Genomic DNA, 13,619 nt, shown 5'->3' with positions numbered 1-13,619 from the left:
TTTCATTAAGAAAGATTTACTTGTGCTGATGTGGTAATTAAAGACTGTTTGGCATAAGTAGTTAGAGGTAAATTCCCTCGTAAAGCCATTCCAGAGACAATTAAAAATGTCAAGAGCTTGACAGGCATTAAAAAGTTAAACATGGAAATATGAATTTCGACCAATAATGAGAAAATGGACCAGCTAGAATGACATTTTCAGCATCACAGAGATGAACAGCAACAACATAATAATATTATAAAATGAAGCTGTTTTCTATGGAAATAAAATCTGCACTGAACAATTCCGCATCATCGAAATTTAAATACACACATTGTGTTGTGAGATACAAGAACTTCATTCGAGACTCATAGAATCAATCTCACAGATTTATTCCGTCAATGAAACCTTAAAAAGAATCACATCGCTTCCGAGAACCTTCCAGGTTTTATGAAGCAGTTCTCGTCCTTGACGGCATCCTTGGTCGTTTGAACCCACGTTCCACACCGGAAGCAGCGTTCCGACAATGACCTGAGCTGACCTCTCTCCCCCAACCGGACCCCCGCGGGGCTCCGATTTGACCCGGATACCCTCGTCGGGCATCACTTCTCCTCCCGCCCGCTCCCTGCTATGTGTGGGTGGGGCCAGCTCCGGGACTTGAAGTAGCCCCTGAGTCCTTCCAGGTCCACGGGGGGGAAGTAGGCCCCGATGCGTTTTCTCAGCCACCACTTCCCCTGAGCTGCGCTGGCGCTGCCCGGCTGGCTGAACTTGTACAGGAAATGTTCCCCTCGAACCCACCTGAGAAGGAGGAGGACACGGAGAAGAGTGACGTGATGCTAGAGGTATTTTAACTGTCTGCAGCTTAACATAAAAGCCCAGAATAAGCCACACAAGGTTTCCTCTTTGTCGTGGTGTTGTTCACAATGAGCAGTTTTTGACCTGATATGCTTGCAGACATGTCTGTTTACCGCTTTGGACCAATTCCTTCATTATTAATATTCTTCTTGAGCCTCACCAACATTCACGGGTTAATGCAATTGAACTTCTTATAAACTTTTAAGTCTATGAACACACCGTACAAACATTGTTTTGAAGCTATTTTTTTTCAATGAAAAGGAAAATGGCCATTTATTCCTCTCGTGGCCAAAATAAGTACCACAACCAATACAAGATCCTGACAACAACAACGAAATGCACGTTAAGTTTAAGTTATACAACGTTTTCACAGATGGAGAAAAATGACTTAAACCAAACTTGCTCACTCTCCTTTCAGGGCTTCTGCATATTATTACACCGATTATATTTGTAACTACTGTCATCACAAATGACTGTCGTCATTGCTTCCCTGGAGCACAGAGAGAGAGAGAGAGAGAGTGCTCATGGGTTTGTAAGCTAATATTTAAAGAGATATATTTATGTAACCATTAATGAACAAATGGGTTTGTTTGGTGAGGTGGATGTCTTCATAGAGTGCTTTGTGCTCTAAAAGTTGCCTCGTTCCGTAAAGGCTGGCGCATGCTTCTGCGTCTTTATGCGCAGCTGTGTCGACGCACTCGTTTCAAGTCATGGTTCTAAAAGTCTTGCATGTGTTGCAGAGCAATTCACCGCCAGAACAACAGGTGGAGTAATGTTTTTTTTTCTCATTTTTCACATCTTGTGTGTGCAAGTTGTTGGTTTGTTTATTTATTTATTATCATAGACTTTATTGCCCCGTGCATCGCCACTGTTGCTTTTCATCACAGACACATTTGTCCCATATTTTCCTCCACAACTTTGTACAAACCGACGTTTGCGGAAATCTCCCTCCATGAATCGGTGACCATCCACGCATCTTTGTAGTCCGCCAATGACGGGTAGTATAAGCGGTCATATTTACGCATTTCTTCCGACAAAAGTTCTTCAATCTGATCCGTTCTCTCGTCAAAAATCTTCGTTTTAATAATGGCGGTATTGTGCTATGAAAAGAGAAATGTGAGACTCCGTAAAGGATGTAGTTAGCCGACCAATCGCAGCCTTGCGCGCTGCGTGAGGCTTGCGTAGCTTTTGACGCAAGCCTAGAAAAATGGGTCGACGCACGCAAGGACGCAAGGAGGTGTGAAACGGCACGCAAGGGGCTCTTGCGTCTGCGTGTCCTTGCGTCTCTCTGAAAACGCAGAAGCGTAAACTTGGCTTAACCCTGCGGAGGGATCTTTACCTGGGAGTCTCCCTGCCCTGAAAGGGGTTGTGGTCGAGCAGCGAGAGGACTGCGCTGTCGTTGGACAGCAGACGCCCCGCTATGTGGATCACCCACTCGCTCTGCTCGTAGGTCTGTGGGGAAACAGGACGTGTTAAAGGAGAGGAGATAGAGACAGAGATGGAGACTGACCCCTTATTTCATTGAGGTTAGTACATGAAACTACTGCCTCCTAGTGGCTTGTTTGCCGTAATGCCACTAAGGATGGTAAACCAGCTGCACTCTCCTATCGGAATATAAGAGGCAACAAGAAACACTTGCCAAGCGACCATGGGTTTTTTTGGGGGGGGGCTGGTGGTGCACTTCACTCCTTACAAAATGTCTCGCACCCTCTCACCTGGAAGGCAGCAAACCACATGAGCCAGTCCAGCCGGTAGTGGTATGGTGATATGAGGCAGGGCCTTCGGTGGAGGTCCCCTGGCTTACACAGGAACTGGTACTCCTCCCACAGCGCCTGCGGGTCCTTGGGATCCTGGCTCAGTGTGCCCTGGAAAATCACCTCGGTACGCTCCTTGGTAATGCTGGACAGAGGTCAGGGGAGGAGTAGAGGTCAACTTTTTTGTTTTTTTGATAACTGAAACATTATGTGAACCATTCCTCTGAGAGCATTAAAGGCCTCACACTGAGACGTGGTCTCAGCTGCTTCTCCGGCTGTACCTGCCAAAGGCCCCGTAGGTGTTGACGATGCGCAGCGGGTCGAAAGAGGTGTTCATCACCTGCTTGGAACTGAGCAGGTTCATCACCACGGGAACACTCAGGCAGCCAATCAGAAGCCCCAAAGAAATGTTCACCGCCCGGCGCATCAACATACCTGTAATGCAAGCATTACGTCAGCCCCCGACACACACACACACACACACACACACACACAAACGCACGCGCACGCACACGCACACCTGTCTTCATTCTGTCTCAGCAGTTTGTTTCCTTGTTCAACGACTTTTAGAGAAAATCTTGTGTTTCCAATCCAGGGGAAAAACGGCAATTACAGCTGACACCAAGGTGACATATTTGTTAGTGTCTGGCTGGTTTGTGTGCATGAACATAATTACTGCTTTTAAGCATGTCAGTCTAGGTGTGTGTGTATGCAAGAACTTTGACAATTCCTGGGTGGAAGTGGATCCTCCAGTCCGTCCACGGGACGGCTGGTAGAGACAAACCTTGGCTGAGCCCTGCTTGTCCCAGGCATGTGGAGTACATCATAATCACACTAAAACCCTGTCACTAAATGCTCAAATGGTTGAACGCACCAGGCAGAAGCCCATTTCAGATTCAACGTCCTATGATGGAGCAAAGACACTCATGGGTCCAATCAGATTTTAAGGCGTCTGTATTGTAAAAATGGATTAATCACAGATTAATCCATTTTCTTCCCATAATTCCCTGTTTCTTTAAAAATTCCTTCGCTCTCTTATCCATTAGCATCAATACCAACATGTTCTACAAGAGTCCAAGAGAAAAATGTATTATTTTACAATAGCATTGAGTATATGTATAATTTCTGAATCTGGGGTCATGTGACAGACAACAAACAGATCTTATCGTACCTCCCGAAAGGCACTAAAAGATTTCCTCTAAGCCAGGTTAACTCTGATAATATGGATGACGTCATGTTTCAAGAATGAATGAACCTTCATAACATGTCACATCGATTGACAGGTGACCGGTCGATCACAGTTACAGTTCAAATTAAAATAATCATCAATACACAGGCGCTCGAAAAACAACATGGATGGACTTTCCCGGTCTCAGATTTGCACCAGCTGTCATTGTGACTCACTCGTTGGAGAGTCTACTGAATCAGGCGACAACATTTTCTAAACGCACTACATTTCTCTACTTTTCAGACACCTGTCGGTGTGGAATCAGAACAATCGCCTTCGCAGAACATTTCCCCCATTTGAGAGTTTGCCTTCTCACCTGTTAGTTCTTTCTGGTGATCGGTTACTTGTTTGTGTAATCGTGTGACTTTGCTGAATTTGACCTAATTAACCCTTTAAAACGCTTGATGCAGCAACAGAGTAGCAAAATCACTTTTTTTGTCAGAGGAGTCTGGAGGCTCTAGTGGTGACACAGCGTGGACCCTAACACTGTCCTAAAGGGCTGTCAGATTTCCGTGCTGGTGGGAGGTTGATGACCGGCATCCACTTCAGGTAACTATTAGGAGTATTGAAACATACCCCAAACCCCCGGAGCTATCCCTTCAACCCGCCACTCAGCCTTCAGAGTTTTTGTAAATACCTTTGGTGGGTTTGGCGGTCCGTCCGGCTGAGTCCTCATTCTGGATCTCGAGCACCGTCTTCTTGGCTCCTCCTCGAGAGTAAAACAAGAAGGCCAGCGACGCGTCATCAAAACAGGCCAGGCTGGGAACGATGGTCAGCCAGTTGAGGAAACTGAGGTTCCCACTCACTATCAGAACCACCTGTAGCACGAGACAGGAAAGACACACAGGAGACAAAACTTACTTTCAGTCATGCAAAATCGACTAACGTTAAATCTCGTTTGATCAGCTGTAATCAATATGTATATTATATTAAGCCCCCCCGAGGGACGCTTACCTGGAACAGGATCTGGGTTGCTCCGTTGAACATGCACATCCTCCGGCCCAAGAAAGTGAAGAGCGGGAAGATGAGCTCGACGAGGTGGTTGGAGAGCGTCTCCAGGCGGTGAAACCACCACGGCGAGCGATGCATGTAGTAGGACATGGGGTTGGGAACTGGCTGGGTCTGGGAAACGGGGGGAAATACAAAACCCAGATTATAAAGTGCTTTGCAGCCAGCGAGTGTCTGAAAGTGGGCGGTTTGTTGACATCACGTCCTTCGATCAATGGATTTTAGTTTATTTGCATTTATGCAAAACCTTTTAGGAAACCTTTTATAAAACGTAGACTTCTTCTAATGCCTAATAATGGATACTTTCTGAGCTTTGAGTCCAGGATGGAAAGAGGAAACATTTTCACGTCTAAATAAAAGGTGGAACTTTATTTAAATGAAGGCAACCTCAACTACACTCTAAAAGAAAGAAAAAACACTCGCACAGAACTGTGCAGTGTTCGTGTAGGTATGATTAAGTGTGTGTGTGAGACGTGTAATAGCTGGACATGCAAATAGTGTCAGGTGAGCTGGTAAAAATAAAGGCTGCACAGAAATAGGTGGTGGGGGAAAGAAAACAAGACTTTGGAGCACTAGTCTATACTCTTGTTGTTTTTTTGTGGAATGGAAGAAAAATAAATGGAAGGGAGGGGGGGGCAAGGAGCCTGCAACCTCAGATGACCAAACAACCCCCCACCTGGTCTGCGAGCTGGCTGCATTACGACAAACAAAACGCCGCCTGTGCTGGAGCACACGCGTGCAAGAGGGGATCTGAATGAGAGCAGTGTGGTCAGAAGGGGGTTAATGACGCCTCACCTGGCGCCAGAGACTTCCGGCGCCGTGTGTGTGTTCACGTGTCTGTGTGTGTGCGTGTGCATAAATCCCCCGTGGCCGTTGACAGTTGAGGTTGGAGCAGGTCAGAGGAAAAACGACCCAGCATGGAATGAGTCCAAAATGAAATACGACTTGTCAGGCGACAACATTTTCTTAACGCACTACATTTCTCTACTTTTCAGACACCTGTCGGCGTGGAATCAGAACAATCGCCTTCGCAGAACATTTCCCCCCTTTTCAGAGTACATTTCATTGCAGAACACACTACTCGGCCGTCGCAGCAAACTACGCCCCACCAACAAGTGTTGGTCAGGTTAGGAATGAAATCTCGGGGAAATGTACTGGTTGCGTAGCAACTAGCGGCGCCTTGGAACTGTCGCAGTAATTAGGTTGGTCTATGCTAGCAAGTTAGCATGTTAGCGCTTTCAGTATATGGCCGTAAGTCATCAACAGGCCCAGTCAATTGAAAGTGAACCATGATATAGTTGAGAACACCTCCGGTAGTTTTTATTCCCGATATTAAATCGACTACACGCACGGTGGTGAATCTACATTCAGAGAGCTACCAAAACATCATTCCCCCTGTCCAGTCCATTTCATCCCATTATTATCTGAGAGGACAGAGACAGAGTTTGGTATTTTACAAGAAATAGAGACAATGAATAAGGGTAGTGTACATATTAGCGTAGATCTAATCAATATTCGTCCATGAATGTTTGGCAGATGACAATGTCTACTGTTAATGTAAGACTCTTAGGTGTAGCCTGTGGCGATGAACATAGAACATGATGATTGAAGTTGTTTATGGCGCATTCTGGTTTTCAGCAGATTGTTTTAGTTTCGCAGCCCACGACTTTTTGCTTTGGTGGAGTCTCACCGCGCTCATCTGTGTAGTTTCTGGCAGCGGCGGTTTTCAGCAAAAAGAGAAAACGCTCCTTTGCCAACTGATAAGTTGACCACTGGCCAGTTAAATAGTAGAGGCGCTCTCAGTGATTGCAATTCTGGGGCAAACCGCGGCTAAAGAGAGAACCCAACACAGTTATTAATAACCATTCTGTACACGCACCTCGTAGTGGTAGTCCATGCAAGTGAGATCCCTCCAGCATTTGTCGCCTCGGATTTTTATGAGACCCTGAAAAACACCGAAAACATTTATGGTTCACGAGTTCTGTTGCAAATCAAGTCAAATAAGCAACCATTACCAACCTATTAGAAGCTCACATTGCTTTCACTCGAATCCCCTCAACCATCCAAAAGGAATAAAACCTGATTAGGATTCAACTTCGCCCAGCTGGTGCTATGAATGCGTCGACCTCCGCCAACTCATACCCAGCCGTGCTCTGGCACTGTTATCCAAGGAAGGAAGATGAAGGAGGCATGGTCCTTTGTAGAACCCAGCACCAGAAGATGGTTTGTTTGGGGCCATTGGCCGTGGTGGTCCATGAGAGAGGGAGGGACTTTGCCTCTCTATAGCAGAGGGTGTTGTTACTATAGAAACAGTCCCCTCGTGACAGTGCACGGTTAGCAGGGTACCATAGCAGCCTTTATCAGACGGGCCGTTATATTCTTCGGTAAGCTTTTCTTTCTCATCGTACTCGGATTACCTGCTCAATACAAAGTGGACAGATCACTTAAAAGACCAAATCTAAAAGGACAAATGGGATTGGCTTGATGACTTGCTCTGGCCTTCCAACGTTCAGCAGCACAGAGAGCTACACAGACCGGCTACTAGCCCTAACTAAACCACACACACACACACACACACTAAAATTGCTCCCATACTTTGGGAAACACAGAATGTATCCTCGGCACCAAGCTTGTTTTTCACCAAGTGAACTAAATAAAGCGACCCAGGACACGAGACTGTCAATATTGACACATCAGCCGGCCACATGGAATGCGGAATAAATCAACGGCTAACTTCTCTAACCAGATTTACAGAAACCAGGACATTTCACTCTGATTGTGAGCTTCGCTGTTGACTGCAGCTGCTGGCGTGTTGGGTTAGATGTTGCTGATAATCCAATTCAGTCATGAGACCCTGAAATGTCAACAATTACAAGATGACGGGTCTCTGACCTGACAAGAACCCAGACGAGAGATAGTGATGTAGATTTAATCAAAAACGTACATACATCTAAATACATATAAACCGGTGGCTAGAGGAATAAAAAGGTAAATACTCAATGTTTATCACTAAAAGAGGCTGTGACAGGCATCAGCATGACGTACCAATAAGTCACAGTGAGAATTGAACTTTAGCTAAAAAAGGAACATTGGTCTTTCAAAACAAGTTCTGTCCTCCAGGTGAACAGAGACTTCGGGAAAGAAAATCCACGAGCAATATATATATCCATCCATCCATCCATCCATTGTCAAACCGCTTATCCTGCACACAGGGTCGCGGGGGGGCTGGAGTCCATCCCAGCCAACTTCGGGCGATGCAATATATATATATGAAATATGAAAAATATGGTGTTAAGCTTAACATATGGTCAGAGGATAGATTTTTCTACATGGCCGCCACATGTTAGAAATGATTAGGTTGGGGCGACCTGTTGTACCAATACCCTGGGTGTGTGTGTGTGTTACAGCTGATTAATCCTCCTAAGAGGTGGTGATTTATCTACGTTAGCAGTTTATTATCAAAGGTAACCAAGGAAACATTAAATTCCTTTGATTTGAAACTAATGGGACACTTTTCCACAGCAACTCTCTCATGTTTATTTCCCCATTTGTGTTGATTGAGTACTACAAATGGAAATGCTGTCACAAAATATCAATGTACCGTGATGTCGGGAAAGAAGGAGCATCACCTCACAGATTAGAGATCAAAAGCGTGTGACAATTTGTGACATTTCTTCGAGCCACTTCAAAAAACACTCAACGGACATGACGGGTGTGCTCATACACCCCATCTACCTCCCATTTCCTGCGAGGGAGGGGTCCTTTGAATTGTTGTCCTCACTAGCAGAAACTCTGTGATACTGACGGATTGTTGGTGCCCCTCTGTCCCGGGGAGCGATGCATGAGACCAGGGCGGATCAAACACTGAGGGGCCGCGCTGTACTTCACGCTGTTGAGCTGCTACACTAATTCACTGTGACCGAGTCTCAGCTCCACCTCGTCCCATAAAACTTTGTCTCTCCCCCCGCATGTAATCAGGAGTGGATTTGTAGAAAAAAAGCTGTTTCTAGGAACATTGCAGTCGGGTTTGCACAAAACACAAAAGTCACGGAGTCGAGTAGCCACGAGGAAATCACATTGGTTCCCTTTGAATATTGTGTGACGTCGGAATACGATTTCCTGAAAAGCTTCAGAATGTCTAAAATTTTTACAAGCACTCAAAAGCGGCATTATTACAAAAATAAATGTTTTAATCTCAACGTGGGATTGCCAGATCTAGATTATTCGTTAAATCTAATGATTGGGTCCAATTAGGCAGAGAGTTACTGGAGTGAATTCTTGAAATCTTTTGCAAAATCAACACATTCTGTTGCTGTCAATGGCAATCAACCTTCACAATTTAACACAAGCAGAACTTGCGTTGTAATGTGATAACTAGTCAAAAAGAAAGTGTAATATTCAACAGCTATCAGTAAATGCACAAGAGGAGATTAAATTGGAGGCTTTCTAACTATCCCCTTGTATTTCAGGTCTCTTTGTGGTCCTTGTAGGAAAAACCCAGCTGGATTTGTGGCAACTGCAGTGATTGGAAGGTCAAACTGAGTTGGTGGTCTCAAATTCACTATGGAAACTGTCAAACAACCAGACATGTTGTTTAGCCAAGCATATATTTGGGTTGGATTTTTAAATACTGGCAGTGTTCTATAGCAAAGGACTGCTCCAAAAGAAACGTTCTCAAGTCAGGAGGAACTAAACTGTTGCAAAATGGCTTTATTTCTCCATGTTGGCTTGCTGGATGTACTGAAGTATGTCAGTGTGTGTGTGTGTGTGTGTGTTTGTGGATGTGCGTGTGTGGGTGTTTATGTGAGTGTGTAGGCAGTACATGCCTTTCTGGAATATCATCAATGTCCATGCAGGGTCTCCCTGCAGGACATGTGTTGGTTGAGGGGCTGGTTGCATCGAACAAGTTTCAGGAATAAGACATGTTGAGAGTCATGTCCTATTATTTTGTCTAATTGTGTCTGGCGAGTTGAATAATTGCTTTGAGAAGTTCTTTGCTAAAGAAAAAACATCCAGAAATAATATGAAAATGTGTCAAAACTGTCCCCCTTGTTTGGGTCAGAGAGAAGCAGCAAACGTGTGCATGGTATTGTTAACTGTTTTACTCACAGCTCCCAGCATGATGCGAACGATGAGCCATCTGAAAGTCCAGATGCAGATGAGGGAGGGGGGACAGCGGCGGGGGACCTGGGACAGAGTCCACACCGGACACAGGAAAATGGCTAGAAATCCGGTCTCCAGCAGCTGACTCTCCCAACCTGGAAAAGTAATCAAAATAATTTGTAAAGAAAACAAAACGAAGGGAAGTTCTTGTAAACTGTAAACTAAGACAATTTGTCACAGGGGAGGAAATGATGCTTGATGATATTAGCTGCACACAGAAGACATATTTTGTGAGGCTATGGGTGGCTTGTAGAGTAAACAGTAACAAACTTGTAACGTAACTGATGAAGACCGTGTTACATGGTCAAAAGCCCCAGAAGACATTACAGGTGTAACTGTCCTCTGTTTTCTGATCTACACTTGGAAACAACTGTTGGAGCTGCACTGCGAGCAACAAGGTGACATTTGCTCCAAAGGAAAGACAGTGAGAGTGAGACAAAAAGAAAAGAAATAAGAGAAACCGAGGCCACAATTGACAAACACAGACATTGGCCTGGTGTCTGTAACACCGAAGCGTCACCAACCAATCACAGAGCTGCCACTGACCTCGCCACTTGTCTTGGCTGGAGCTCAACCTACAACCTCCCATTTATAATTTAATATAATAAGTCTTTCCGTTCCGTCCTCCCCGCTGTTTATTTTTGCGTACATGAGAGGTTATTGGGTTCACTGTGTAAGTAAACACCGTCCTGTCAGTGGCAGCGTTTTAACCACACAGCTGGCTGTAAAATATCTGGGGAACAATCCTGAGAAAATTGGGAGTGTCACTGAGAAGCTTTAGGATTAAGCAGATTCATGCTGTGATGGTGCTGTTTTTTCATAATAAAAATCATACAATGCTTCTTGAATTGAATAAGAAGATAAAACATTTATTTTACACACACACACATCCATATATATATTATATATAATATGTATACTGTGAGTATCTCAGGTAAATACTTAATTTCAAAACCTCTATTAGATGTGGAGGACGAAATGAGGCAGTCCTGTATTCGGGATAAAACTTGAAAAAACTTGACGGAGCACTCGGTGTCGACAGTGAAGTTCACTTACCGAAGGAGTACCTAGTGAGAGGAGAAAACAAAAGAAAGGACACGGCAATATTAAACTACATTTTCTTAAACTAATAAAGAAACAGTCCTCTCGATAATGTTCACATTTACTTACAGCAATTAAAGTAACTTATCATACTGTTTTCCATATAACACAAGTGTTACCTTCTTTAAAATGTGTAGTCAATGTGGGCAGAAGACTTCGCCAAGACAGGTTGAGTGTGGTCAGATATAATGTAACTATGGTCACAGTGTCTGGTATAAATGAGCACTTGTGATGTATTTCTTGATCCAACAAACTAAGGGTTAGAATGGAGTAGCTGGAATTAACTTGACTAACTTGATTAAGTTGACTAAACTGGAGATTATTTGTATTGATTTATTTATATTTTGGCCACTTTGGGGACAAGCATTAAAGTGCCCTTTTCCGCATCTGGCTGTCGGACACAAACAATATAGAGAAACAGCAAAGTTGCAGGCCAGAAGAAGAAAAAGAAAAATGATCCAAAATAGACTACAGTTCCCTTACAATTCCCTCTAATGCTTGTTAGCGTACAAAATGCAAAAGATCACTAGATATCATGGAATTGAAATGGGGTAAATTGCACGTATAGAGTTCTTGTCAATCCTCGTTTATGTTTAATCTGTAATGTGTAATTCCCAAACTCACCACAGCTGCCCCACGCTGACCAGGGAGTGGTAGAGCACCCACAGCGTAACCATGACAACCACGTTGGCCATTCCCGTCACTAGGACGAAGGCAGACAGCGCCATCCCCACCAGGGCAATGCCGTCCAGGTTGCCATCCATGTCGCTCCAGTCCAGCAGCCAGAGGACGGACGGCGTGTAGGCGAAGGCGGCCATGCCTATCCGCCCCCCCACGTAGCGCTTCACGCTGTTGAGGTAGCTCTTGCAGGGCATCAAGCCTCGCTCGCCTATCAGCTGCTTGTTTTGGTTGTACGCGACACTGAACGCCACAACTGCAGAGGGGAGACAGAAGAGGGGCGGGGTCCAAGATCAGCAACAGTCTGAGAACCTGGTTTTACCCATGGAGGGATTTGCATTTGCCCCAACAAGGTGCATTTTCCCCAACAAGGAGGTGATGTTCTCCACCTCACATTGTTAAATCTCGTTGCGAATGCAGGATTTCTGCACTGAAGTTTTACTACTTCACATAAACAAAATGAAAAGTATGTTTAATGGCAAAAGACAATCAACACTTCCATTACCAACTAAATGACCACTCGTAATTGAGTGTCCCCAACGTGTCAAACCCATTCAGAGATGTTTTTGAACGTGCTAAATTGATTATTTACAGCATAGCAGAGCAGTGGGTCAGGTGACAGCTAACGGGACACCGACCTAAGAAGATTGTAAAGAGTCGCGTTAGAGCTTAAAATGAATACAGTCCGCTGCTATTTTAACACCAGCACAAAGGACAACACGAGCAAGCTAACTAACTACGCTAACTAACCAGATTAACTAGTACACTAGCTATGAATAAAACAACATGTTTGACCAGCAGCGCTACAGCGTGCTTACAGTAAATAAAGGCAACGGAGCGCAGCAGCACGATGCGAGTGAGCCAGTGAGTCCCGGTCCGTAACGACTGAGGTGCCGTTTCTTCCTGCGGGTCCTCGGCGCTGTTCGCTGCATCCTGCTCGCTGCTGTCCGCACACTTTGACTGTGTCTTTCTGCCGTCAACACGTCTCCTCCGCACCGAGCTCTCCCAACTGTCAGCGGCGGCCGCCATGTTTACGGGGCGTCATGGTCACGTGACTAATACGGAACTTCTTTATAATACTTATTATACCCTTATTATTGATATTATTAATGTTGTTAATATTGTTGTTAGCATTTATTTGACGTAAAGTAGTTACTGAATAAAGTAATTATAAATTAGTAATACAAATAAAAAAGCACTAATGGAAAAACAGGTTCGTAGGGCTTCCTCTTATTTTGGGAGTATATTTTACAAATAAATAATTTGATCAAAGTAATATTAAGCAGCAGAATTTTAATGTAATTCTTCCTCAAGATGGAGGGAACTCACAGTAGGCCTACGTCTATATTCTGCGTAGGCCTACATATTTTTTCGATAATAATTCTAAATACTGACTATAAGGGCTTACTATTTATATAGAAGAATAATGTATGCAATTTATATCTTATGTATTACATTACAGGTAATTTTAGCTGACGCTTTTATCCAAAGACTTACATTACCCTTTAAACCCATTGTCACTGTGTGGTTTTATTTCCTGTCTTATTTTGTAGTTTTCTGCTTCTTGTCTCCCTGGGTAACTTCACTTCCTGCCTTGTCATCGTCTGTGATTGTCTGATTGTTTCCACCTGTGTTGGAGTTTTTGACTATTAAAGTCCTTTTTGTTTCCTTGCGTTTGAGTCCTGCCTTCCTACTCCTCCCTGACACCCATGACTTTTTTGCCCGGTGAGAAATTAGGGGTTAGGTGTCTTGCTCAGTTTTGACTTGAGACATGGCAGCCTGGACTCGAACTAACACTAACCTTGCGGTTCCCAGCGCACCCGCTCTACCCCCTTCGCCACGACGACCCCAGT

General features: G+C 44.4%; 1 protein-coding gene across 1 annotated transcript; it reads right to left on the bottom strand.

Annotated features, from left to right (window-relative positions):
- Window positions 1–12,824, bottom strand: lmf1 (lipase maturation factor 1). The gene is made up of 11 exons (XM_040176427.2): window positions 12,585–12,824; window positions 11,713–12,022; window positions 11,044–11,054; window positions 9,934–10,082; window positions 6,704–6,769; window positions 4,771–4,938; window positions 4,454–4,634; window positions 2,870–3,023; window positions 2,550–2,733; window positions 2,174–2,286; window positions 1–777 (listed from the first exon to the last, which is right to left on the bottom strand). Exons 1-11 carry the CDS (start codon window positions 12,793–12,795, stop codon window positions 582–584), a joined length of 1,743 nt encoding a protein of 580 aa, XP_040032361.1. The 5' UTR covers window positions 12,796–12,824; the 3' UTR covers window positions 1–581.
- Between the last annotated feature and the right edge of the window lie 795 nt (window positions 12,825–13,619).

This window comes from Gasterosteus aculeatus, chromosome 5, assembly GCF_964276395.1.
Source record: "Gasterosteus aculeatus chromosome 5, fGasAcu3.hap1.1, whole genome shotgun sequence".
Taxonomy (NCBI): domain Eukaryota; kingdom Metazoa; phylum Chordata; class Actinopteri; order Perciformes; family Gasterosteidae; genus Gasterosteus; species Gasterosteus aculeatus.
The sequence above is the reverse complement of the archived record's forward strand: the minus strand, read 5'-3'. Positions and strand labels throughout refer to the sequence as shown.

Coding starts and splice junctions, on each gene's coding strand:
- lmf1 (XM_040176427.2), bottom strand. CDS start 12,795: ATGGCGGCCGCCGCTGACAGTTGGGAGAGCTCGGTGCGGAGGAGACGT. Junction 4,635..4,770: donor CAACCCAGATCCTGTTCCAG/GTAAGCGTCCCT, acceptor CTCGTGCTACAG/GTGGTTCTGATAGTGAGTGG. Junction 778..2,173: donor CAGGGCAGGGAGACTCCCAG/GTAAAGATCCCT, acceptor CCTCCTTCTCAG/GTGGGTTCGAGGGGAACATT.